At 50.6% G+C, this 25,986-nt stretch overlaps 1 protein-coding gene across 1 annotated transcript in view; it reads right to left on the bottom strand.

Moving 5' to 3' along the window:
• Positions 1–25,596, bottom strand: part of VDR (vitamin D receptor) — a 32,565-nt gene extending 6,969 nt beyond the window's left edge. Inside the window, exons 1-5 of the mRNA XM_004765620.3 lie at positions 25,449–25,596; positions 14,910–15,040; positions 7,585–7,769; positions 7,224–7,344; positions 4,231–4,402 (exon numbers count right to left, since the gene is read on the bottom strand). Coding sequence (XP_004765677.1) covers positions 4,231–4,402; positions 7,224–7,344; positions 7,585–7,769; positions 14,910–15,040; positions 25,449–25,594 — 755 coding nt within the window. The 5' untranslated portion in view covers positions 25,595–25,596. The remainder of the gene's footprint in view (positions 1–4,230; positions 4,403–7,223; positions 7,345–7,584; positions 7,770–14,909; positions 15,041–25,448) is intronic.
• Positions 25,597–25,986: the final 390 nt, after the last annotated feature.

Genomic DNA, 25,986 nt, shown 5'->3' with positions numbered 1-25,986 from the left:
CCTGCTGAGTGGAGACATCTTGGGGCTGGATATCAGGACCGAGGAGATCATGACCTGAGCAGAAACCGACTCAGATGCCCAGACGACTGAGCCACCCAGGCGCCCCGCAAATCTCTCTTTTTAAAACATACTTGAGTTCCTGGTATTCATGTTCTGCTTCCTACGTCATGAACATTTCTTCAGCCCAGTCCATAGCGAGTTACTTAAAATTACATCTTATCAACATACTGCAAAGTTATTTAATCAGTCTCCCATCCACCTATTTTTGGATATTTTGGTTGCTTCTAACTTGCGCCATGGTAAATAATTCTGCGAGGCATTTCTTTGTATGTTTTGTTCAATGTCCCTTTCGAAATGGAAGGCCAGAAGTGAAAAAAAGCTTGCAGGAGAGATTCCAGGGGCATCTTGCCTATTGTGATCCCAGCACATGGCTTCTATGAAAGCAAACCTAGAACGACATCAGATGATAGCCAGAAACCCAGGGACTTTCTAAGTGCAAGTCACAGCCAGAAGAGGGGATGGTGGCCGATGGGGGGGAGGGGGACAGGTGGAAATGAAGGAGAAATCCTTCCTGCTAAGAGAGCTCCTTCCTGCTCACAGGCGCTAGGTCTGGCTCTGTGCCTCCTCTGGGGACCTGTGTCATATTTATAGTCCCTGATGAGTTTTCACACTCGTGGCCAGCTGCTTCTGGGCACCTGTGAGGTGCTCTGGATATGTGTGTCTGTCTATCTGGTCGTCCCCACCCCCAGGCAGAGCGGGTCCCTCCTTGCCTGCTTCCTAGGGTCCCTCCTGCAGGCCTCTCTTGATTCTTATCTCTTCACCGTAATTGTCTCAATGTCTATCTCTTCCATCAGACCCTGAGCCCTGGAGGTCAGGAACTGCTACATAGTCAACGGGAATCCTTCACAGTTTAGTGAAGAAAGCTGTTTGTTACATAGATGACCAAGTGAAGACAGGAGGGGACGTGGGAGGAGGGCCACACTATGGCCTAAGGAAAGAGCAGGTGAATAGAAACAGCAGTGGGGTCAAAGGTCTTTCGCCCAGAGGGCTGGGCTCCAGCTCATTTGGTCTGGTCCCTCTTAAGACCTCTCTTGGCAGTGAAACCTGTAGGTCCTTTTTTTCTCAGGTCCAAGATGGCTCCTGGCCATTTGGATGCTGCACCTGATTTCACTTCCTCTAGGCCTGTCTTCCTTCCTTCCTTCCTCTCTTTCTTTCCTTCCTTCTCTCTTTCTTTCTTTAAGATTTTATTTATCTACTTGACAGAGAGAGAGAGAACAAGCAGGGGGAAGCTCAGAGGTAGAGGGAGAAGCAGGCTCCCAGCCGAGCAGAGAGCCCTACATGGGACTCGATTCCAAGACCCTGGAACCATGACCTGAGCAGAAGGCAGATGCTCAACTGACAGAACCATGCAGGTGCCCCAACTCCAGGGCTTTCTTTTGAAGCACTAAGGGTGGGAGATTTGTGGGGTGCAGACAGAGAGGCTGAGGGAGGGCAGGTGGGAAGCAGGAGTGGGGCCAAGGCACACAGTGTGCAGTTCACACCCAGCACGGCCTATTCAGTCCCGCCCCACTTTGGTCCCATGCCTGCACCCTCCATCACCCCCCCACCCCGTGTTCACCCACGCAGAAGTCTCATCCTGCCCTTCCCACACCCTCCACCCCTGCCTACAGGCAGCAGGATCAAAGCAACCAGGGACTCAGCCACTATTTTTCCACTTCTTGGAAAAATAGAATCCCTAAACACAGAAACCCCCAGAGCTGGAGGGCTACGGGGCTGGCCCCACCTGCCGCCCACCAGAGCCTGGTTCTGGCCTCAGTCCAGGCTGGGTGTCCCCTCTGTCTAATCACAGAGAGTATCCACATCCACGTCCTCCTGACCCCAGAGCTCTTGGCCAGGCCTGCGCCATTTTCACTAGAACACCTTCCATTCTGAGATTTCTTAAGTCATGCCGAAGACAGAGAAGGCAGCCCAAGCACGTGCAGGGTCTCTGTAACCCATCTGGGATCAGTACCTGGATGGATTCAGTGTCTGCTCCTACGTATCTCATGTCGGCCATGACTGTGCGGCCAGACTAGGAAACTGGGGACAATGAGACTGGATAGGGAATGAAGGGGCCAGACTACAACTCATCCTTGGAGACAGACACCAAGGGCTGGGTCATGCTATTTGTGTCAGAGTATATGTGGCCAGGGTAAGGGATGAGGACCAAGGGCATGGGGGAAATATGAGGGTTTGGGTTACTTACTTCAGGGCGGGGGAGGGTGTGTTGCATCAAGGTCATCTGGTTAAATGAACGGCTTTTTTAAGGACAGTGTTGCCATGTGTGCCATCCCAGTCAGTACTTAGAATCCGCAAACCCGAGCATCTGGACAGAGCTCCCCACCAGGCTAGGAAAGACGAGCCCTGCACAGATGAGGTCTGCTCTCAGGAACTAGGAGAGAAGCTGGCCTGCTGGTAGCCCGTCAACACCTTGAAGTGTTTTTCTCTCTGGCTGTTTACACAAAACAAGTCCTTGGAGCAAACTGCGTTTGCAAACACTAGCTTGAAAAGTGTGGGAGGGAGCTGGAACTTGTGCGAAGCAGAACGTGTTGTCAGTTCCAAGGAAAGGCTCTGGAGGGTAAGTCCCAGGCCCAGCATGACACTGAGCTCACAGGTGACACTCGGTAGCTCTGTTCCTGCTGGATGCCACACAGCAGCCCTTGTTCTTTCTGCCACCAAAATGTGCAACTCAGAGGGGGTGTCCCAAAGGTGTCTCGATGCAGTAAGCAAGTTTTTTGTTTTTCTCTTCTTTCCAATTTTCACATGAATTCCCCGGGGAAGAGCACAGGAGAGCCCCGGGTATCTGAGTTGCTGAGAGGCAGAAAATCACACAGAGCTGGCTGTCTCAGGGCAGGCACCAGCTGGGAGGAACTGGACTGGGCACTCTGAATTATCGCCACCTAGCTGTCAATGCAGTCATGGAGACAGTGACCGACGCACGGCTTCCTTGTGTGATAGAGAGATTCACCACACAATAAATAGCCCATCATGTTAGCTCCCCCTCAGAGCTGGCCCATGTCCCATAATTTGGGGCTCCCAGAATTCCAGCACTGAATCTGATCATCGGCATTTAGAAAGCACTCGGAAGTCCCTTCTGCTGGCAACCGCAGATATCGCTCCTTGAGCGGATGCCAACAGTTAGTGCCAGTGATTTCTTTCTTTCCCTTTCTCAATCACATTGTATATGTATTGTGTGGCAGTGCTTCAAATGATATAAATAATTTGTCAATATAGCTTTAACTACCTCCCAACATTCTACTAAAAGCATCTACACTTTCTTCCTTTAAGAATCCTTGACACAGGGGCGCCTGGGTGGCTCAGTGTGTTAAAGCCTCTGCCTTCGGCTCACGTCATGGTCCCAGGGTCCTGGGATCGAGCCCTGTGTCGGGCTCTCTGCTTGGTGGGGAGCCTGCTTCCTCCTCTCTCTCTCTGCCTGCCTCTCTGCCTACTTGTGATCTCTGTCTGTCAAATAAATAAATAAAATCTTAAAAAAAATTAAAAAAAGAATCCCTAACACTGCACAGCTATTTAAATATACGTATGTGAGCCATTATTACCAAAATAATAGAACAGTTGAGTGAAATTTGTATCAGTGACTCCCTAACAGAGGATCTTTACTCCAGCAGCACCCCTTACATCTATCTGTTTTGGCAAGGGTCTCAGTATGGTTAGGAAAAGGCCTTTTCACAGAAATTTGGGTGAAGGAGGCCCAGGTTGTGTGTGCCAGGAAAACTGTCTCCCTGTGGGATCCCTAAATTATTTCACAAGTCGCCTTGTGCAACCCTTTCTCCTCTCTGTCACTGCATTTTGGTTTCAGATTTGGGTGTGGAGGGCTAATGGAGGTCTAATTTGAAGGCTGACATGAGGATTAGACCCAAGCCCGCTGGAGTGCACATGGCAGTGAACTTGGAATTCTGGACCTTGGCTCTGACACATACTGGCTCCAGCACTAGCAAATGATCCTGGCTAGCCACTGAACCTCTCTGGGCTTCTCTTCTGTCATCCTGAAATCTGCCAGGGACGGATGGCTCTCCAGCACTGGCCTGCTGGGTAATGCTGGATGGGCTGTACTTCCCAGAGATTCTGATGTGGGAAGACTGGGATAGGGTCTGGGTCTCCATTTTGGGAAGCAGTGGACTAGCAATCTCCAGGCCTTCTTCTAGCTCAGTCTAGGAGTCTGACTCTTCTTACCTGAACCCTGGAATCATCTTGGCAAAGCCGATGACCTTTTGGATGCTGTAACTGACCAGGTCAGCCAGATGGGGCAGCATGGAGAGCTGGGACAGGTCAAGGGTCAGAGAAGAGTCATCTGAGTCTTCTTCCCTCAGACCCAGATTGGAAAAGCTGGTTGGCTCCATCACATCTGGGGAAGGATGAGGAGAGAGAAAGAACTACTTCAGGATGCTTGTGCCAGATACCTTCCTGCTTGGCCCCGTGAGGACCTCCCCTGCCCTATCTGCAGGGCTAGCCAGAAATGCCATAGTGACCGCCTCTCTCCAAGGTCAATCTTCAGCCCAGGCTTTCCTCTAGGACTCCCCTGGCTTTTCTTTCAAGCAGAGAAAGGCAGTAAAATCAAAGATCAGAGATATTCCAAGAAATGAGATTTCCTCAAGCCATGATTTTACAGACCATGTGTGGTTTCTAATGACCTCAAATTTGGAGTCAATGAACTTATAGAAAACGAGGATTGGCCTCACTAGTGATCAAAGAACTATAGAGTAGAACATCTAGGCTTTTCACCTATATACTAGAAACAAATATGTTTAAATGTGGATGCCAATGTCAAGGAATTAGGCAACCCTTGGGCCATGGGGTGCTAAAGGAAGCCTACATTTGTGCAAGTAATCTAGAAAGCTATTTGATAGTAGGGGTCAGAAGCCTATGATTATGTATATTCTTTGATCAGTAATCCCACTTCCATAAATTCATCCTAAGGGAAAAAACATCTGGAACAAGTGCAAGTATTTAGTACAAGCATACTGTTAACTTAATAAAAAACTGGGACCCAATCTAGATTAGATATGTTCTTATACATTCATAACCTAGAATACCAATCAGTTTCTAAGCATATAATACAGAGGTATACTGATGACATGAAAAACGATATAATGCACTATTAAAAGAAAAAAGCAAGTTCCTAAATTGTGTATACCATAATTTTACTTGGAAATATACATATGCATTTAAAGAAAATCGGGGTGCCTGGGTGGCTCAGTGGGTTAAAGCCTCTGCCTTTGCCTCAGATCATGATCCCAGGTCCTGGGATTGAGTACTGCATCAGGTTCTTTGCTCAGCAGGGAGCCTGCTTCCCCACCAGCCCTGCCTGCTTCTCTGCCTACTTGTGATCTCTGTCTGTCCAATAAAAATAAATAAATAAATAACTTAAAAAAAAAAAAGAAAAAAAGATGGAAAAGAGACCTATCATAGTGTTAACAGTGATTATCTTTGGGTAGTAGGTCTAAAGATCTTACATATATAAAAATATATATTTGTTTTATGTATGTGTACATATATATAATTTAGCTGATATTTTCTGAATGCCTACAATAAACATGTATTACTTTTGTTTAATATTTTTATTTTATTTTATATTTTAAAATATTTTATTTATTTGACAGACAGAGATCACAAGTAGGCAGAGAGGCAGGCAGAGAGAAGAATGCAGGCTCCCAGGCTGAGCAGAGAGCCCAATGCGGGACCCCATCCCAGGATCCTGGAATCATGACCTGAGCCGGAGGCAGAGGCTTAACCCACTGAGCCACCCAGGCACCCCAACTTTTGCTTAATATTTTTAAATTAAAAATGTTAACTAGTTTGAGTCTTATTATTTAATTATTTATTTAGTAAATTAAGTAATCTCTATGCTGAACATGGGGCTTGAATTCATGACCCTGAGATCAAGAATCGCAGGCTATGTCAACTGAGCCAGCCAGCATATGCTGTACTGAACTTGACATTGGTGGGGCTGTGTACCTCATATCAATCAACCTATGAGGGTATCAAAACTATTGACTAATATGGAATTATTAAAAGCAGAGTATATAACATGAAGACTGATCCTCATCAATGGAACTAGCCCACCAAGTGAAAAGAGCAGCAAAGTAGGGAGAGGAAATCAACACGGGAAGAATCCCTCCAAGATGGGGGCTCAAAGGATCAGTAAATCTCAGCAATGTCCCTGACCACCTCCCTCTTGTCACTCCTGGGTGGGCAGATACCACGTCTGTCTCCACTGCCATTCCTATCTAGCTGACACTGAGACCCCTCCCACCTCTCTGGGACCTGGGCCCAGATCCATCAATCAGTCTGAAAGTACCATATCTGAGGGTTCTAGTTCCCCAGAGGGAAGGGGTTTTCCGACCCCTGACCTCCTGCAGGACCCACGCAGAAGGCAGCATGGTGGAGTGAGAGGCAGAGCAATGAAGGAGAGGATGGAGCAGGAGGACCAAGAAGAAGGTGGAAAAGGACCATAAGAAGGAAAGCAGGAGTGAGCTTGAGATGACGGGTCATCTGGGGCTGTGGTGACCCCCGCAGAGCTTAGGGTGGGGGGGAAGTACCGCAATGGGACCCATATGCTCTCCCTTCACCTGAAATGTCACCTTCTAGGCTCTGATGGCTGCAGTTAATGACACTGTTTTATATATTTGGAAGTTGCTAAGAGAGTAGATCTTGAAAGATCTACTCAGCACAATGAAAATAAAAACCTGACTGTGAGATGATGGGTAGTAGCTCTAGTTGTTGTGGTAATCATTTTGCAATATATACATGTATCAAATTATTATGTTGCATACCTGAAACAAATACAATGTTCTATGTCAATTATAGCTCAATAAAACAGGAAAAAAAAAAAAAAAAACAGGAACTCCCCCCATCCCCCACAAAGGCCCAGGCTCAAAATACCAGTTAAAGGAACCAGGTTACCCACAGGGAGGAGGGCAGGAGCAGAAGCTTGGTGGGGAGCGGGGACCTTATAGATAGACCCTGCCTGGCCAGAGCCCAACTTGGCCTCTTCCCCAGCATGGGCCCTTGGGCTAGTTAGCTTGCTTCTATAAACAAAGGGGAGTATTCTGAGGACACTGTGGTGCACATGCAACCCTCTCATCTATGGCCAAGGACAGGTGGGCCGTAGAAACTCTGGGCTCTCCTTCCACTGCTGGGCTCCCTGGGGGCATGCATCGACTCACCTAGAGAGGCTGTGTAGTTATCTGAGCAGGACGAAGATGAGTCCCCAGAGAGGCTGGGCGTTTGGACGGAGGAGGGCCTCGAGGAATGGCTTCCTCCACCCCCTTCCCCACGAACTGGAGGCTGGAAGGGAGAGATGGGTTCACTTTCCTCCCTTGTCCCCGATCTCTGACAGGAGGGGCTTCCTGGCAGGTCTGCGGGGGTGGGGAGGGGAGGCCTCCCTGATTCCAGAGCAGCACCCCCACCCCGCCCCCGTTTCTCGCTGGCCAAGGCTCTCCCGTCCCCACTCCTGTGCCCCCGCCCCAGCGGTGGCTCTTCACCCCACAGCCCATCCTTCCCCAGGCAGCCCGCTCGTGGACGCACCCGGAACTGGGAGAAGTCGGCATAGGTGGGGTCGTAGGTCTTGTGGTGGGCGTCCAGCAGGATGGCAATGATCTGCTGCTGCTCCTCAGACAGCTTGGGCCGCAGACTGTCCCTCAGGGCTTCCTCCTCCTTCCGCTTCAGGATCATCTCTCGCTTCCGCTGCACCTCCTCATCCGTCAGGATGACTGTGGGGCGAGAGCCGGGCGAGGGAGGCTTTCAGGAGGGCTGGGCCTGCAGCTCCTCGGAGAAACCCTCCTCCAGCTGCTAAAGGCACAAGATCGGAGGGGTGCACGGGGTTGGGGGGCTTCCCGCCATGGGGGACTCGGGGCCTACTCCATGGACGGAAAACTGGGTTTCCTGTTGAAATGGCAGATGTGTGAGATAGGAGGAAAAAGAATCTTAGGGGTGGGAATGTTGGGCATTATTAGTGAGTCTGTGTTCTCAGAGCAAGTGATCGGACTCTGGGCAAACTGAACTCTCTGGGCTTTGGTCATCTCATTAATCAAACAAGCAGTTTGCTCCACTATTACCTCTTCTACGGCCTTTTGTGCTTCCTTCCTCCAGAAAGCCCGTGTATGTGGGGTGGCTGAGGGGTGGCTGAGTGACAACCCCGACCTGAGAACTGAATGCACGTGTAACCCAGACCAGCTGCTCATTAAATGTCACGTCCTGTCTCTTCTCCCCCACATTCACAGCCCATGATTCTGAGGCATGGGGGTTGGGGTGGGGAGTGAAGAGGATGAGAGTCACTGTGTGGCCAGTCCCAGGGTCGGAAGCTAGGAGATGCTGAGAGACCTCTCCACGGGGGCATTCCCACGCCCAAGTTTCCAGGCATGGAACTTGGGTGTCCAATGTACTCTGACCAACTTAGAAAGACTTTGCCTCTTTGGTTCCTGCAAAACAACCCCTCCTCCAGCCTGTCCAGTCTTGAAAGTTCTGCCCGGAGAAGTTTTTGAGCTCTCTAGAATTCCCAAAGAGAACACTGTGCAGCACCGTGTTCTCTCCCGCTGCAAGCCAGCATGTCCGACGAAAGGGAGACCCCACGCCCCCTGGGGTGGAGCCCACCTCACCAGGCTAGGCAGCTGCCTCGGGGTGGCAGGGCTGTGAGCAGGGATGCCTGGCACAGGGGTGAGGCAAACAGACCTCCGGGCTGGGGCTTGCAGAGTGCTGACGGCAGGAGTGGGCACTGGGGCCCTCGGCCTGTAGCTACTTGCTGTCTGCTGGTGTTGCCAGCGCTTCTGCCCACAGAACTGGGGAGTTTCACAAGAGCAGGGAAAGTAATCAGAACCCCAGGGTGGGTGGGTTCCCGGCTTCAAGAGCGTCCCACTGGCCCAGACCTCTCGGGGAGGGAGGGGGAGAAGGAAATAAGCTGGTGGGAGGGGAGGGAGAGCCTGTGGAGTGTGGGTGGGTGGAAGTGGGCAACCAGAGCCTAGTTACAGCAGGAAGGGAAGCTTGTGGCAAAGGAAGGCGTGTTCCCTCCACAGCTGAGGAAGCCATACGAAGAGAAGGACTGGAGGAGACCACGCCCAGGTGACTGACTCACCTGCCCCAAGAGCTGCCAACCCTCTCCCACGGTGGGTGTTTGCTCAGACCCCACGAGGTCAAGTGAGGTGGAAGAGGAAGGAGCAGGGAGCATTGCATTCAAGGCAGGGTATGAAGCCTAGCCGGGGGAATCCAAGATTAGGTGTCTGGTCTTTCCTGCTCACCTGAGGGTGGATGTAGGGGGTGCTGGGGCTGGAGTGGGGGGGAGGGGTTAAGGGGGGTGCTCCGCTAGTCATGTCACAGGCATCCTGGACATGCTTCTTGGCTTGACTGGGCTTTGATAATCTCTTGGGATTCTAAGATGTCACTCTCCTGCTCAGAAACTTTTTCTGGATCCTTCCTGCTCACCATGGTCCAAATTAAAGTCAAGATGCTCCATGATTTTACTTCTTCCTAACTCTCCAACCCCCTTGCCCCCTGCCTCTGGACGCAGCTTCTGCTCCGGTCATGTTGAGACTGCTGGCCTGCAGACACAACCCGCTCAGTTCTGTCACTGCTCTTCCACTCATGCCGGCTGCCTGTCCAGCTGGGTCTTCTCTCCCCCATAGCTGCACAAGTCCTATCCGTTCTCCAGCATCCAGCCTTCAGCCCTCTCTCACCATGAAGCCTTTCTGGATTGTCCCAATCGGCACTGAGCTTTCATTTCTTATTTCTGTGGTATGTCTACTGTTTCCCACACACATTGGCACCCAACTGTCTTCCACTCTGTAATAGTTATGGTTAGTACAGCCTCCAGTAAATGGCCGGATGGAGAGAACCTGAGATGTTCAAGATCTCCTTCACTAGAACGGTAGGCTACCTGGGTTTCCCTCCTATGGAAGGGAGCCAGTGAGCCCAGCAAAGCCTCCTGGCCATGGTGTTTGCTCAGTAGGCTGAGAGATTGGACACCCAAGACATCTATAATGATTATACCTACTGTGTGCTAGTCATGGTCCTTTGCACAGGAAATGATAGTGAGAAGTACGCACTAACACTGTGTATGTGTCCTACCATGTCGGGATGGCACATGGCAAATGCCAGCCAGCCCACCAGATAACTGAGCCCGGCTCACCTTTTCAGTTTAATTATTGTGACTGAAATATTTTCAAGACAGCATACCTTGTAACAGAACACCTAAAACATGCAACCTTTACTTATCGTTTGGAACAATTACTGGACTTTGCAGGAGCGAGGTTATGACCTCAGGACTGAACAGGGCTGTGTCCTTGCACTGTGACTCGGCCTGCTATGATTCAGAGTTCCTGTGCTACGTCTCATCGCTTTCAATCTCCCCCTCTCTGGTAAGCTCCGTGTTGTCTCTTCTTGGTTCCTGCCTGCCTCTGGGGATGGGGTGCTTTTCTTCCTCTTAACTGTTAATTTCTAGTCTGTTGGGGAGCTGGAAATCATGGTAATTAAGTTTTAGGTAAGAAAAAAGATCTGTTATTAAAAATGGATAAAAAATAAAGAATTTTTTAGGTACCGGGCACTACGTTAAATGCTTCTTAAATATCAACTCACAGAGATTTAGTTCTCGTAACAACCTCTTTGGGCAAGAGCTAGTATTCCCATTTTGCAGATAAGAGACCCCCAGGCCCAGAGGCTAGGTACTTTGCTCAAAGTCACACAGCTAACACGTGGTGAGGCTGTACTCAGGCCTGGGTAATACAGTTCTAGAGTTCATGGTTGTAACTACTGCCCCATAGCTCTTCTGATTGTAATTGGCTATGACTGCTCCATAGGACTCTTGTCCTTAGCCATGGAACACACAAAATGTTCCAATCCATCTGAGGAGTATGAAAAAATAAATAAAGTAGCTAAGTTTGTAAATGATTTACTCTAAAAGGACAAAGTTAAGAAGATTCAAGGTTAACCTTATGACATTGTTCCTCCCAATTACTGTATCAAACGGTGACTGACATACGGTGTCCAGCATTAGAGAAAAAAGTGCTGAGATCTGGCATCTTCTACCAGGGCTACCAATCCACACCCCCTACCCCCCTTCTCCAGGCAACAGTGTCTGGAGACAGGGTAAGTCATCAGGTTCTTAAAGATTTATTTATTTATTTATTTGAGAGAGAGACAGTGAGAGAGAGCATGAGCGAGGAGAAGGTCAGAGAGCGAAGCAGACTCCCCATGGAGCTGAGAGCCTGATGTGGGACTCGATCCCGGGACTCCGGGATCATGACCTGAGCCGAAAGCAGTCGTCCAACCAACTGAGCCACCCAGGCGTCCCAAGTCATCAGGTTCTTACATGTGCAGATGACGTTGTGATTTAGGAAGGAAGTCTTTATTTAAAAGGGGTTACTAATTTCATAGGAAATTTTAAAAAAATCATTTTCTCAACAAATAGCTACTGAAAATGCCATTACTATCATGTAGGAGGGCACATGTTTTGGAGTTGAAAGCCATTGAAAAAGAGCAAACAGGTTCTGAAAGGGCATTTGATGGGCTCTCCAAGGAATAAGACACATGAGCTGTGTCCTTGGGACTTGGGAAACCTGTATGGCAGCTTAGTAGCTTCTCTGTCTTCCTTTTAGGCTCCCTGCTGAGTGCTAACATGGCTTTGCATACATTTATTCCCATGCAAGATGTTCCCCGCTTCATGGTTGCCTTAGGAGGTCAAGATCTGAAAGCATGAACAAAAAAAACACCTCAAGTTGCCCCTGGTGGCCCAAGGACAACATTAAAGAAGACAATATAATGTCTTTCCCAATGAATAACACAGGCAATATCAAATTTGGGAGATCTTCCTGACCCATAGACCAGTGGGAGATGCAGAGGTACAAGGAAGCATAATGGGGAGCTACTGCTCAGTCATTCAACTTATATTTACTGAGCACCTGTGCCATGCCAGGTATTGTACTAACACAGGGTAGAAAAGACACACATCTGTAAAAACATCAAACAAATTCACATAAAGGTGTTTTTGTGCAGGACAGGCCAACAAGAAGCAAGAATCCAACCACGAAAGTTCTTGGGCGCCACGCACAAGGTCAAGTCAACTAGGACTTGAAGAGAAAGAAAGGGGAACAGTCTCTTGAGCCCATCCCTAAGGGACCAGGCAGTGCCTGAAGGAACTCTGGACCACTGAGTGTGCCTGGTGGGCTGCACCAGGGTGGGGTCCCCAGGCCTGGCATCTGGAAGCAAACAGACCTAGGTAAGAAGGCCGCTACCATACTATCTTATTACTCAAAGGTACGAAATCAGAATTCCTCTGAGCTTCCCCAGCTACAAAAAACAAAAACAAAAACAAAAACAAAAAACAAACAAAAAAAACCCCACAAAAAAACAAACACACACAACAAAAAAACTACAGAAGTATTCACCTATTTAGGGATTCTTGGGAGAATTTAATAAGAAAGCACCGTGTTTGATGCAGGTAGGTGCTCCATAAACATTTGTTCCCACACCCATCCCTTTCCCCTTCCTGAGTTCCCTTTAGGGAAGGGCCCCCTCTCTGCTTCTCCAGAAGGGACCCTATGTTTGCAGTGCCTTCAGAGGGAGCCCTGGGCTGTCCTGTGGTTTTACAAATGTTGACACAAAATTATCTCTGGGAGGTTGAGCCTTAAGGCAGCCTAAGCCCACATGATAAATGAGTAGCTCTCCTCGGGTTCTGAGCTGGGAGCTCCAGGCTCAGACCACTGTAATGGACTTCTCTCAGGTGGGCTGACTTGAGGCTGAGAACTACAGCTCTTCCTGAAGGACCTTCCCCTGGAGTAGTGGAGAGAACAAGCCTAGCAGGGCTCAACTTCTTTCAACGGGAGCTCTGCGGCCCAGGCTCCAAGAACTCAGCCCTTGCAGCCCCAGGGCTACCTCACCACAGCTCCCCGAGGGCATCCCGGGAGTGGGGAACAGGGGGCTGCACTGGGCATGCAGCAGGGTGGGGTGCAGGGCTCTGTTGGGGAGGACTGGGCCTGGGTTTGTGGTGGCTGAAGCACAAAGCCGTTAAGGTTTGGGGTGGGCACCCACTTCCGGATTGCTGGCCCCCATCACCACATGGTATTCCTAGGGGTACCCTGATGCTCCCAAGACCTGTTCATCACCGTGGATGCAGTGCTGTCTTTGGGGACCAGAGGAGATCTAGAAGCAGACATGAAGACTTGCTTTCTGACTCCGATCCTGGTATTTTTACCTTTCTGAGTCTCAGATGATTTCTAAGTGTTCTTCCTATTCGAAGTTGATCAGACATCTCCTTCTTCCCAAGACATAGGAGAAGAGTGTCGGGGGCATCAGTGAGGCTGGTCCCACACAGAACCTCTGGGGCAGAGTCTGACTTTGAATCCCAGCGGTAGAACTGTGCTATTCTTGGCTGGCAGAGCCTCAGAGCCAGACTCCCTGCCCCGCGGGGGTTATGTGTCCCTTGGGGGCAGGGGCAGGGGCTGTGTTCACTGTATTTTGTTTGTGTCCACACCAGTGCCTCGCACAGAGCAGGCCGCCCTAAGCCAGTGTGTGAGAAACCCCATGAGGCACTCAGTCTGGCCTCCTCTGTTCCAGGATAAACACAGAAGTTGGGCGGGGCAGGGGACGGTGCTAGGAGAGATCAGCATGTCCAGGCCTGCACACTCCTGTGGGGGCGAGGAGGAACAACAGCCTGGAAACTTCAAGGCCTGCCAGGGTTGACTGGGGAGCCGGGAGCAGAAATGAAGGACTGTGACCCACCAAGGGGGGAGCCTGTCAAGACCCAAGCAGGAGGCCCCCCCCCACCATGAGGGTCTCCAGTCTGTCTCTGTTCCCCAACAAAAGAGAATTTTTTTTCCTGTCAAGGAAGAAGTGTTCCACCCCGAAGCCCTGTCCTGGGACTCTTCCTCGTAACTGCCTCCCTCACCCTCTAAAACAATAACCTCATAGCCAGAAGGGCCTCCAGGCATGCCTGCATCTGAGCATCCCTCCCTAGCCTCCTCAGGTCCGTAGCTTAACTTGTCCCAGGGCCGAGGAGGTGAGAAGCATGCAGACGGCAGACAGGGGTGAGCAAGAGGCAGAGCTGGACAGAAGGTGCGGAGGACACCTGTGTCCGGGCCAGCCCAGGGTACTGGTCTATAGCCCGGGGAAGGCTGGTCTAGCCACTCCCGGGGTCTGCTGAATTCAATGGCTATTCTGGCTACCAAGTAACCAGAGCTCAGATGCAGTTGTTTTTAACCCGAGGGTTAGAACAAGTCAGTCTGCCATTGGTCCTTTCCTCCAATCCTGGAGCTGGACAGGGAGTCCTGCAGACTCACCCTTCTCTCTCCCTCTGGATGCCGAGGGCCATCCCAGAGTCTGGTGCTTCCCTCACAGAGTCTCTCCCCCTGGTCTCCCCAGATCTGCTCCTGGGGCCAGAGTGGCCCAAAGGCTGGGATGGGGAGGGACCTGGATGCCAGCCAGGCTCTGAGCGCATCTTCTCCCCCAAACTCCTGCCCCTCCCCAACTTCAGCAGTCCACTCTCCCGAAGTCCAAACAACCCTGGGTCCTTGAGCCTCATCTTTTCCCTGAAGGTCCAGGAATAGGGAGGTGAGAACAGTGATCTGTCTTGGAGGAGCGCTGATCTGGGGGCTTACGAAGGCCGTGCCCTGCCTCTCCCTTCTCAGAGGCACCCCCATGGGATGGGGCCTTCCCAGAACTCTGAGACACAGATCCAACTGAGGTTTGTAGGACCCCCCCTTGGGGCCTCTGGCCCTGTTGTTCTGGCCGCAGGGCCCAGCTCCAGGCCCCGTGTGCCAACAGCCCCAGGGGAACAGTACGGACACCTCTCGGGCCAAACCTGCCTAAAGAGCAGCTCCCACCATCCCCTTCCAGTGCCACCCCCTGCCTTGGCCCCGGGTACTCACACTCCTTCATCATGCCGATGTCCACACAGCGCTTGAGCCGGCAGGCCTGGCAGTGGCGGCGGTTGTCCTTGGTGATGCGACAGTCCCCGTTAAAGGGACAGGTGAACAGCGCCTTCCGCTTCATGCTCCGCCTGCCCGGGGAGAGAGCACATGCCACCTCTGGGTCACACCCCTCCCAGCCCCTGCCCTGGCTGCCTGCAGGGGCTGTGACAACTGAGACTGCCCACAAGCTCCGCCCCCCCAATCTCCATGTTACCCACAGAGGATCTGGGGCCCAGTCCTGGCCACTCTCAGTGCCTACCCCTCCCCTCCCCCACACCTCGCCTCCTTCTTTCACTCCCTACTCTGCTCCCATCATTGCTCTGATTTACTTTATTTTTTTAATGTTTGAAAGGATTTATTTATTTTCACTTTCATATTTTTTTTTAAAGTGAGCTCTACACCCAACGTGAGGCTTGGATTCATGCCCCTGAGATCAAGAGTCGTCTGCTCTACCAACGGGTCAGGCTGGCCCCCCAATTTACTCTTATGGTCCTCTACTTCCCACTTTTTTTTTTTTTTTAAATTACACAGGAAATATATGAGTGAATTAGCCTAGCGACATTTTTGAACTACTAAAATCTGCAGAGTAGCCCTCTCTGCTTGTAGTCAGCCATTATGGGAGGTGAGGACGCTGGGGACAGCTTTAAGTCATCCAGAGTTTGGAGATCTCGGACTAGAGCAGGCCTGGTCCAGAGACAGACACGTGCGCAGGTGCGCGGAGAAGGAAGAAAGGCACCAAACCATAGCTCGAGGTAGCCAGATCACATGCTCAGAGATAAAAGGCCAGATGAGTGTGCGGGAGCCCTGAGGTCTGGCCTGGACTTTCTGAAAGGCAGAGGGAGCAAGGGTTCTGCCAGGACAGAAACCTGCCAAAGGTTCTTAGCTTAGGAAGCCAGTACCCCTGAGCCCCCTGTTCTTCTATGTAGTGGGGTGTACACACGTGTGTGTCCATGCATGTGTGCGTAAGCTTGAGGGTTCATTTTCCTAATTCTGGCTTTCTGCTGCCAGCCACACCACATGGCACTTTCAGGAGGCTACATCATCTATGTCCTTGGGGTTCCTCATACGGTTCCCAGCCCCAGTAGGGGCAGGCCCATTTTTTTGTTGTTGTTGTTTTTTGTTTTGTTTTGTTTGTTTATTTGTTTGGGGTTTTGCCCTGGGACAGGTGACAGGATTTAGCTAGAGAAAGATGGTGGCAGAATCACTTTCTCTCGGACCAGCAGCATCTTCCAAGGAGATGCTCAAACCTTACAAAAAAGGGCCTGGCTCCAACCATTTCCCTCTCTCAGAAATGAGCTGGTCACACACTAGTTATGCTTCTTGGTAAAAAAAAAATGACTCACTGTTCACATTCACTAGAAGATAAATGGGGTTTAGGACAAACATTCTCATCAGTCAACATGGACAGAGAGGACCCATGGGATGGAGGAGAAGAGAACACAGAAAGGGCCTGCCAGTAGTCACAGGTAACCAGACTCCAAGATTAGAGGATCCCAGAGACTATTGGTGTACCTCCTCTTTTTATAGGTGAGAGCCCTGAGGGGAAGAAACTTATCAGTGAGGGGAGTCAGCAAGAAGTGAAGGCTCCCCAGTTGGCTGTTAGAGACGTGAGGCTCGGCTTTTGGCTCCTGGGATTGAACACACAGCTCTCATTCCTAGAAACTCAAGGTGCTCAATGAAGTGGAGCCTACAGGCAAACAGCTCCAGGCAGCTGGCCCTTGAGAACAACTCGAGACCAAGGATGATAGCTGGCCTACAAGGTAGTTGCCCTTAGCTTTGGCCCCCACTTGGCCCTCTCCTGACCCAAGAGGGCCCCCAGTAGACCAGGCTGCAAGGGGAGGTGGAACCACACGAGGCTATGGGGGTCAACTCCAGCCCACCAATGACCACACCCACTCTGTGGTGACTACCCAGGGAGAGATCACATACCAGGCTTTTGGAAACAGAAAGCCTTTCTCCTTGAGTCTCCATCCATCTCTGGTAGCTTTCCAGAGGGACAGGCAAATGTGGAAGCACCTTAGCTACCTGAAATGAGCTACTACATCACCAGAGGACATGAGATTCATTCACCCCTTTACTCCTTCTCCTCCTTCCCACTCATGGTTCCTGAGGCTCCGCCTGTTACCACAAATGTTCAGTCCCCAGGATGCCCGTAGTTCTCTAAACTTACTTAAGGGCCAGAAGTTTCTAATTCAGAGTGAACTCTCATTTCCTTTTTTTTTTTTTAAACAACCAGGCACTTTGCCCAGGAGCTGAGGGTCTGCTCTCTCCCACCCACTGTCTTGTCTGGCTCACAGCTCTTCCTATTCATTCTCTAGGGCTTGGGGCACCACAAGAAACATATCATACATGTGGCACCTCCAAACACATGAGCCAAAGCCCCTCCCCAGCCCTGTGCTGGGGGCTGAGAGCTTCTGAGCCCCCCAGGTGGGAGGCAGCCCCATGCCCCCCAGGGACCTATCCCTCCTTCCTTGGGCTCTAGGACACCTGCCTCTGACTCTCAGTGGGGGCACACGCGCAGCTGCAAGGAGGCTCAGGAGGCTGTGGCACTATCATCTTTCTTTGATCTTCCTCACTGTAAATCTGAAGCCCACCCCAGGCTTCCACACACAGGAGTGCTGGAGATAGCCACGCAGCCCAGCTCTGCTGGACAGTAGGCGTGGATTCTGACGAGGTTGTGTAGGAATCCAAAAATATGCAGAGCTGGCTTCAAAGAAAATACTAGGCGGGAAAACCCTAATGTCCTTGCTTCCAGCTTTGTAGTTAGAGTAGAAAGCTCATGAATACTGAGAAGCAAAGTGGGAGGAGGAGGAGGAGGGGGAGGAAAAGGAAGGAAGGGAGGGAGGGAAGAAAGAAAATGTTAAAAGTCCTTCCGCGGGCGCCTGGGTGGCTCAGTGGGTTAAAGCCTCTGCCTTCGGCTCAGGTCATGATCTCAGGGTCCTGGGATCGAGTTCTGCATCGGGCTCTGCTCAGCAGGGAGCCTGCTTCCTCCTCTCTCTCTCTCACTGCCTGCCTCTCTGCCTACTTGTGATCTCTGTATGTCAAATAAACAACAAAAAAAATCTTAAAAAAAAAAAAAAAAGTCCTTCCAGCCAAGGCACAATTATCCCACCACAAGGCTCACACCTGTGCTTTTCAACCTTTGCCATACTTTATCCCAAAGAACACCGACTTTGTCCCATGTCTTCACAGTATTTGAGTGATGTAGAAAGTAGCCTATAAATTTATAGAGTTCTTGAACTATTATTGTGAAAAATTATACTAAGCAGCTCTTCCCTGACTCCTCTTGAATACAGAATCAGAGACCAGACCCTAGAATTGTAGCCAGGAAGATGGAGGGTAGCCATCACAAAGAACTGTCACACTCTGGAGTGTCCATCAGTGTTCAGGGAGGGAATGCTCCCTCTCCAGCTCCAACAGGGAGACTGAGGTCATCCCTACCTCCAAACCGGCTTTCAGGTGTGTCCAGCCCAGCACAGTTGCCAGGGCTGTGGGTCTCTCAGGCTCTGGGGCCTGGTTCTTCCCAACTCTCCTGCCTGCTAAGGGCATTTCCGCACATGTGGCTGACATCTAGCCTCTGCTTGCAAGGAGTCGGGCAGCCAGACCAGTCAGCCCTGGCTCTGTGCTTTGTCCCGAAGATCCACTCCCTGTCCTGCCTCCCTCCCCATGCTAATTGCTTGTGAGCTTCTTTGGTTTTGAGAAACAAGAGCTTCGAGTTTCCATGGGAGCCCATTGCCTTAGCTGCTCTTTGAGCCTGGACCCTGTCATCCTCTGGGTGGTTGGCAATTATACCCCAGCTCAGGAAGGAGGGGTTGGGGTGGTGCCACCGGGCTAAATATAGACAGTTTCTAGAAAGTCAGGGGTGAGAGAGGACATTGACCAATTCATCAAAACATGACAGACAAGCTGTTCACAGAAGCATGAAGTGCCTGAGGCCAGGGACTTAGGCCTGGGACCGTAGGGTCCTTCTTGGTTCGGTGGCCCCATCACCAGAGACCCACCCTGAAAAACCCCAGCCTGGGGCCAAGCGACAGCTCTGGCTTTGTCTCCACTGCAACCCTGAGTATCATAGAAATCTCAGAGCCTGGACGGGATCTAGGAGCCTGGTGGAGCTCCCATTGGAAAGACCAACAGGGTCGGGACCCATAGGGTACCTTTGTATGTGGCAGCATCAAGGGCTTCTCGGGAGAGTTTAAAAAGCCAACTCTACAGAAAGCTGGTTAACACCGTGGCAAAGAGCATGAGCCCCCTTTCTGGACAGCAATTGGGTCATATTCACCGACATATAAAAGGCACAGAGCTTTTAACGCAGTGAACCTACTTCCAGGCATTCATCCTGTGAGTCAATCAGCCCATGGGCCCAAAGACATGTGCATAAAGGTGGTCGTGGCAGCACTGTATGGAGAACTGGTCCCTTACAGTACAGTAACTCCATATGAAATGACAGGGCAGCAGGAAGGGTGGAGGAAGAATGTGGCCGTGGGGACTAGCTTGAGGACGTGTTCTGGAGTAGCTCAAAGCAAGAGGCAGAAGAGTGAGGATAGTATACTCCTACCTTCCTGTGCACACGTGTGTGTGCATGCACACACACCCATGCTCTGATATCAAGAATTTGGAAGCAAACACAATGAGTTGGTCACGGTGACAGCTTCCAGAGGAGGTAGGGATGTGAGAGTTGAGTAGAGAAGACCTACTTTTTACTGAGATGTCCTTTTGAACTATTGGCTGCTGCTACTTTTTTTTTTTTTTAAACCATATACAGGGTTGATTTACACACACATTCCAGGTTCCATGACAGAGGAGAGAAAAGGCTGTCTGTTCTCAGATATAGACAGTGCAAAAGGATGAGGATAACGACGAGCACTTGCTGAGGGCCTTCTCTGCTCGGATTCCATGCGTTACCACCAATGTTCTCACCAGCCTTGCAGGATGGACTCTGTCCCTATGCTACAGGTAGGAGAAGAAGGCAGTGGGAAGTTAGACCTCCCACTTCATGTCCCACAGCTAATAAGTGTGAAAGTGGGATCAGAATCGAGATCTGTTTGATTCCAAGGCTTCCCTAATACGGTCCCTAATTCCCTAATTCTTCCCTACTACGGTCCTCATCATGAATGTACCCTATTTCAATCCAAGCCAGAGCAGCAGTCCATATATACCGCTAAAGTCCAGGGGCACCTGGGGGTCTCAGCCAGTTAAGCATCTGCCTTCAGCTCAGGTCATGGTCCCAGGATCCTAGGATGGAGCCCCACTCTCTCTGCTCTCTGCTCAGTGGGGAGTCTGCTTCTCTCTCTCCCTCTGCCCCCACCCCTGAGCTTGTGCTCTCTTTCTCACTTATCTCTCTCTCAAGTAAACTAAAAAAAAAGAAGAAGTCCAAGAGCAGGCAGCAGAGGTTGTTTGAAGGTCTCCTCTAGGACAAAACCACTGGGATAGAAGTAGTCCCTGCAAAGGGCAGGTTGGAAGTGTGGGTCACCTCTGGCGCCATAGCACAGAGAGGACCCCCCACGTGTGTTGAGAGTGACTCCATGCCAATGAGCCTTGATCCAAGTGCTGAGCTACCAAAGACAGACAAGATCTCCTTCACACGCTTGCCACTGCCTTTCTTGACAACTCCAGAGATACTTCCTCTCTAAATATTCTGACCTCCTCTACCCAAGCTTCCAAAACAACTCTTGCCTGGTCCATAGATCACCTTCCTTGTTTTATTTCATTCAGTCTGGAGCCACCGTGGAAGAGGGCCAGCCGCCAAGCCGAACTGGACAAAGTTTTCTCCAGCAACACTCACTTTGTGGTGACTCATTTACTTGTGCCCATAGAATGCCCTAGGCAGCTGCTCCTCTCTCCTCTTTGTTTCCTCCAGTGCCTGTGAGCACTTGAGTTTTAAGTCCCTGGACCTCTGCCCCATTTCTCTGCTCACTTTCACATCACGGCTCCCGTGGTATCCGCTGGGGGGGCTTTCCTGGAAGCCAGAACACTCCTCGTGTTCCCAGATCCTTACCAGCCTGCCTTTTGACCCTGCACTCCACAAGACTCATAACAAACACGGTCCCTGAGAACCTTGGGCCCACCGAACAAGAAGGCATTTCTCCACACTGTATTTGTTAGCTCGGCACTGGTCGTGAGGCGTCTGGATTAAGAAAGTATCAACAGGTAAGAAAAAGGCAAGAAGGAGAGGCAAATAGTGATCTGTTTCTCAACCCTGCTTTCCAAGACCACTTCTTAAATTTCACTGTCCTCTTCAATCTCCTCATCAAAGGAGTCTCTCTGATTTTCTTCTCTGTCCTTCACACCTTTCCCTTCATAGTAGAGCCTGGACGTAGGCAGCCATCCATGCCCAGAGATTCGTTCACCTCCTTGATCACCCACCTTCTACTCTGTAGTAGAGCTACGTATTTTCCCTCTGTGGCCCTTCTGTCTGCTCCGGTGTTAACATAACGGAGACACATAACCTCTTAGAAGCCTGCCTATGCCAACACTTTATTCACCCTGGAAATACTCTTTTTCCCGGAGGATGTCCACACATTCCAGGGAGCAGGAAGCAAAAGCAGCATGAAATAACTTGTAGGAGGAACGGCCAGAGATGGTCTCTAATTCTTGACCAACGATCAATAGAACTGTGCTCACTGTCCAACCTTCATAATCCTATTTTAGTTTGAATATGAGTTTTGGACCTGCTAGGATGACCACAGCTAGCTCCTAGAGCAGGTTAGTTTGACTATCTTGGAAGTCACACCAAACGCTGGATGGTCAAATGGGATTACCGGTCCCCAGTGCTTAGAGAATCGTCAGTGACCCAGCACTGAAGGGATGCTCTTTGAGAATGACCGTGAAAGGGCAGGATGAACTCCCGAGAGCAAGGACCGGTTGCGCTTACTTTGTCTTCCTAAGGATGCAGAGCCGGACACAGAGAAGGCACCCCCACTGGTAGAAACTTTTCTTCCTGGGATCAGGATTTTGCAAACAGACATAAGTGACAAGAGGGTTCTATTTGAACTAGACTAAGATGGCAAAACACCGAATTTGGATGAAGCAAAGGAGAAGCAGGCAAAGGGGGGAGAAAAGAGGAGCAATTATGTATAGTTAGTTGATTCTTATTGGCAGCAGTTACATTCTGCTAAGTCCAGTGAAGGCTGAATCAACACACACTGAACCATTGTTCCTAGGGTTAGCCTGCAGCAAGCCTCTGATCACAATGTTTTCATCAATCTATCAATACATCACCTTGTTTCATGTGTGCTTTCTATTTAAAGACACCTTACTTAGTATATATTGTTGATTCATTAACACTGAACTCGGCCAACAACACTATAGCTCATGTCTGAACGAAGCTTCTTGAACACAGATTTCTCTATAAGGCACGTCAAAGCTTTCTTGTGCTTAGGGACACTTAACAGCACTTTGGCGTTGTGCTAAGGGCCATCTCAAACAGTGAGATCACCATTGAAGAGCCCCCAAATGCAAAAACCCTGGCGCTAGACAACCCACCAAAGGACACTTTTTTTGTAGCTGAAACAAGAAGGCAGAGCATCACCTCTTTCCTCCGTGGCTGGGAACGTGTGCCTCGGGGGACTTGTCTTTTTCACCACTCAACACGCCCAGAAAGGACCATGAAAATTCTGGAAGTACAGATGTGGGGATCACAAGGAAATTTCAACTGGTGGGCAAGTTTGTAAATCAGAACCCACGAATAATGAAGACCGACCATCAGGGTATGCCTATGTTTATCAAACAAAATCAAGACAAACAATAAGAGATGTTGGCTCTTCGGAGAGCATGGCCTGGCCCAGTCTTCAAGGCAGGGAAGGTAAAGATAGAAGACAGACCAGGACAGGGTAATGAGACAAAAGCAGCAAGCTGCCCATAATACCAGTACTTTCATTCAGGGGTTGTTGGAGGGAGGGGCCAAGGGTGGAGGACAGCAGCTTAATGTGTGCATGGGTGTCAGAGCCCCCGGTGGTGACGTGGATATGCAAACACACCGTCCCTGTCCATTTGGCCATCTCCCACACCTGGCCCTTGGCATGAGGGGACCTGTCCTCCCTCCATCCAGATCCTAATTCAGCCCTGTCTTGAGGATTTGGAGCCTAACTGTGTATCCGAGGGCAGGAAGCCTGGGTGCTCGGGGCTGGAGACACTCTAGTGAGGAACTGACCTCCAGTGTGTCCTGACCTCATAAGCAGCCACCTGAGAGTCTCAGCTCCCAGAGCTGACCCCCAGGGATAGGTGGCCTAGAAATAGGGGTTTGGGGGGCAGATGTCTATGGATTCACCAAACAGCCCCAAGAACTGTGGAAGACCTTGGGTGGCAGATGGGTGACTTTTATGACCTTTGGTGAGAGTCCCCACATTGCCAGCTCTTAGCCCAGTGCCTTGGTCATAAATGCTCATTCAAATGTGGGCAGCGAGTGTATGAATGAAAAAACAAAAGGAGGGTAGATGGCTGGAGAGACCTGTGTTTCTTTTATTAAGACAGTGTTCCATGAAGGACATTAAGTATTGACCTATCAGGCTCAAAAATAATATATTATACTTTATGTCTTTTTAAAACCAATTATTTATTTATTTGAGAGAGAGAGAGAGAGAGAGACAGAGAGGAGAAGCAGGGGGAAGAGGGAGGAAGAGATTCTTAGGCAGACTCTGTGCTGAGCGTTGAGCCTAACACGGGGCTTGATCTCATGACCCTGAGACCATGACCTAAGATCACAATCCTGAGATCAGGATCTAAGCCAAAACCAAGAGTCGCTCACCTAATTGACTGTGCCACCCAGGCACCCTTATACTTTATGTCTTTTATTTTATTTTTTTTCAAGATTTTGTATGTTTTTTGACAGAGAGAGACACAGCAAGAGAGGGAATACAAGCAGAGACAAAGGGAAAGGGAGAAGCAGGCTCCTGGCTGAACAAGGAGCCCGAAACGGGGATGATCCCAGGACCCCGTGATCATGACCCGAGCAGAAAGCAGACACCTAATGATTGAACCACTTTATGTCTTTTAAAGCACTTTCATGTGTTTCATCTCATCAACCCTCAGATTAACACTATGTATGGAACAGGTCAGATATACTCAGGCACTTAGTTGAGGTAACCGAAACAGAGAAGTCAGAAGATTGGAACCGGGACATGCAATGGCGCGGCCAGCTCCACAGCCCATGCACTTCTGCCTGCTCTTCTGATAGGAAGCAGCCCCAATGCGTGCCACCACCCTCCTTCTCCACGTGCAGGAGAGGGTCCAGGTGGCACCGGAGCTCTGGAAGGCCCCCCTGCAGAAGTGCAGAGGAATCAGAGACATGCCAACAGGACCTGGAGCCAGCGATGCTGCCCGTCTGGTTCCCCAAGCTGGGAGCAGCCTGCCAGGAAGCCAAGCGGGCAGCCCGCGCCAGGCCAAACAGTCAATTAGCACCCACAGAAACCCCGCTGCCCAGCGAATGCTCAGGGCAATGAAACTCCAGGCCTGCTGGTTCCTGGGACAGAGGGCAGGTGAGTTGGGAGCTGTGTTCCCAGACGGCCCACAGGTCCTTGAGTTGGGGGTGGGGGGTGGGCAGGTACCATACAAGTCCCAGGCTCTGATTCACTCTGCCCTCAAAGCCACTGGGTGAGCCCTTCCATTCAGAGAAACTAGGCCAACGTTGACATCCCTATTCTGGACTTGATTCACTCTTTCCTCTCTTAATGGCCAAAGGCCCTGTTCTCTTTATCTCTTTATTCACCTTCAATTAAGACTACTCCACAGAAGCTCTTTCTTTGATGGTTTCTTCCAGGCTTTTCTCCCTCTTGTTCTCTCTCCAATATATTCCAAATGCACATTTCTCCTGGTTCACAGACCTACGCTGCAATGCAACACTTTCCCATCCTGCCTTCCCGGCTTTCAATGGGAACACCCTTCGTCCAGCCTTTCCAGTACTTTCCCCATACTGTTGGCACTTGTGACACTGGGCTCACTAGAGGAGAGAAGAGACACTTGGTAGAGAAACTGGCCCTGACTGAGTAGGAATGCTGGCACATTGCTGACATTGCCTGAGCTTTCCAACCTGGGACAGAGAGCCACGGGTGAAGACATGGGCACAGACCGAGAATGGAGATCCAGCCCGGGTGCAGTTCCCCTCGTTCTAAGGAATGGTTTGATTTGGATCAGAGGACGAGCTCTGAGGCCAAGTTCTGGGGCTTCCCTGAGGACAGGCCTGTGATCTTTAGTCTTTTAAGAGGCTTAGTCCCGAAGGACAGACACATGGGGTAGGGTAGAGGCCATGGGTCAAGAGAGTCATGGAAAGATGGGGACCTAGATAACAACCTCAGAAAAACCATTTCTGAGAGGGGCAGAGGACAGAGCTGAAGCTGAGGGGAGGGGAGGAAGGAGATATTCTCCCCAAGACCCCAGTACTTCCAGTGGCTTTAAGAACTGGCATGTTCAATGAGCACGGGAAGGAAGGAGACGTGGAAGAGGCAGGGGTTCTCTTCATGGGAGAGAAGCTTCTCCTTCCCCTTGCCCTTGGGGAGGACTCACCTGAAGAAGCCTTTGCAGCCTTCGCAGGTCATAGCGTTGAAGTGAAAGCCTGTGGCTCGGTCTCCGCACACCCCACAGATTCGGGGCACATTCCGGTCAAAGTCACCAGGGTCAGGCAAGGGAGCGCTGGCTGTCATGGCCTCCATCCCTGCAAAAGCAGCCGTCAGGCCAAGGCCGGAGCTGGAGTCAGTGCCAAGGCTGCCTGGCATCCTTTATACCTCTACCCCCATCTGGAGGAAGCTCAGTGAGGCCAGGCGGCTCCCCAGGTCCCAGGCCTGAGCAGGACTTCTGGGGTGCCCTCATCTCGTGGGTCTCCACACACGAGGCAGCTTCCCCTCCTGACTCTGTGGAACAGAAGCTCCCTTCCCCATGTTGGGAGTAAGAAGCCATTCACAGTATGGTTTGGGTACAGAGGACACACTTGCTGCCCACTAGGTGGGTTCGTTTGTGTGACGTGTTTAGTCTGTCTGCACGTGACAGACAGAAGCCTTCAGCCCCTCACCCTAGAAGGTGGGAGGAATGCAGGAAATCGATCACA

Source organism: Mustela putorius, unplaced genomic scaffold, assembly GCF_011764305.1.
Source record: "Mustela putorius furo isolate JIRA1106 unplaced genomic scaffold, ASM1176430v1.1 tig00537227_pilon_pilon_pilon, whole genome shotgun sequence".
NCBI classification, from domain to species: domain Eukaryota; kingdom Metazoa; phylum Chordata; class Mammalia; order Carnivora; family Mustelidae; genus Mustela; species Mustela putorius.
Note: the sequence above shows the minus strand (reverse complement) of the source record. Positions and strands in the feature narration are given on the sequence as shown.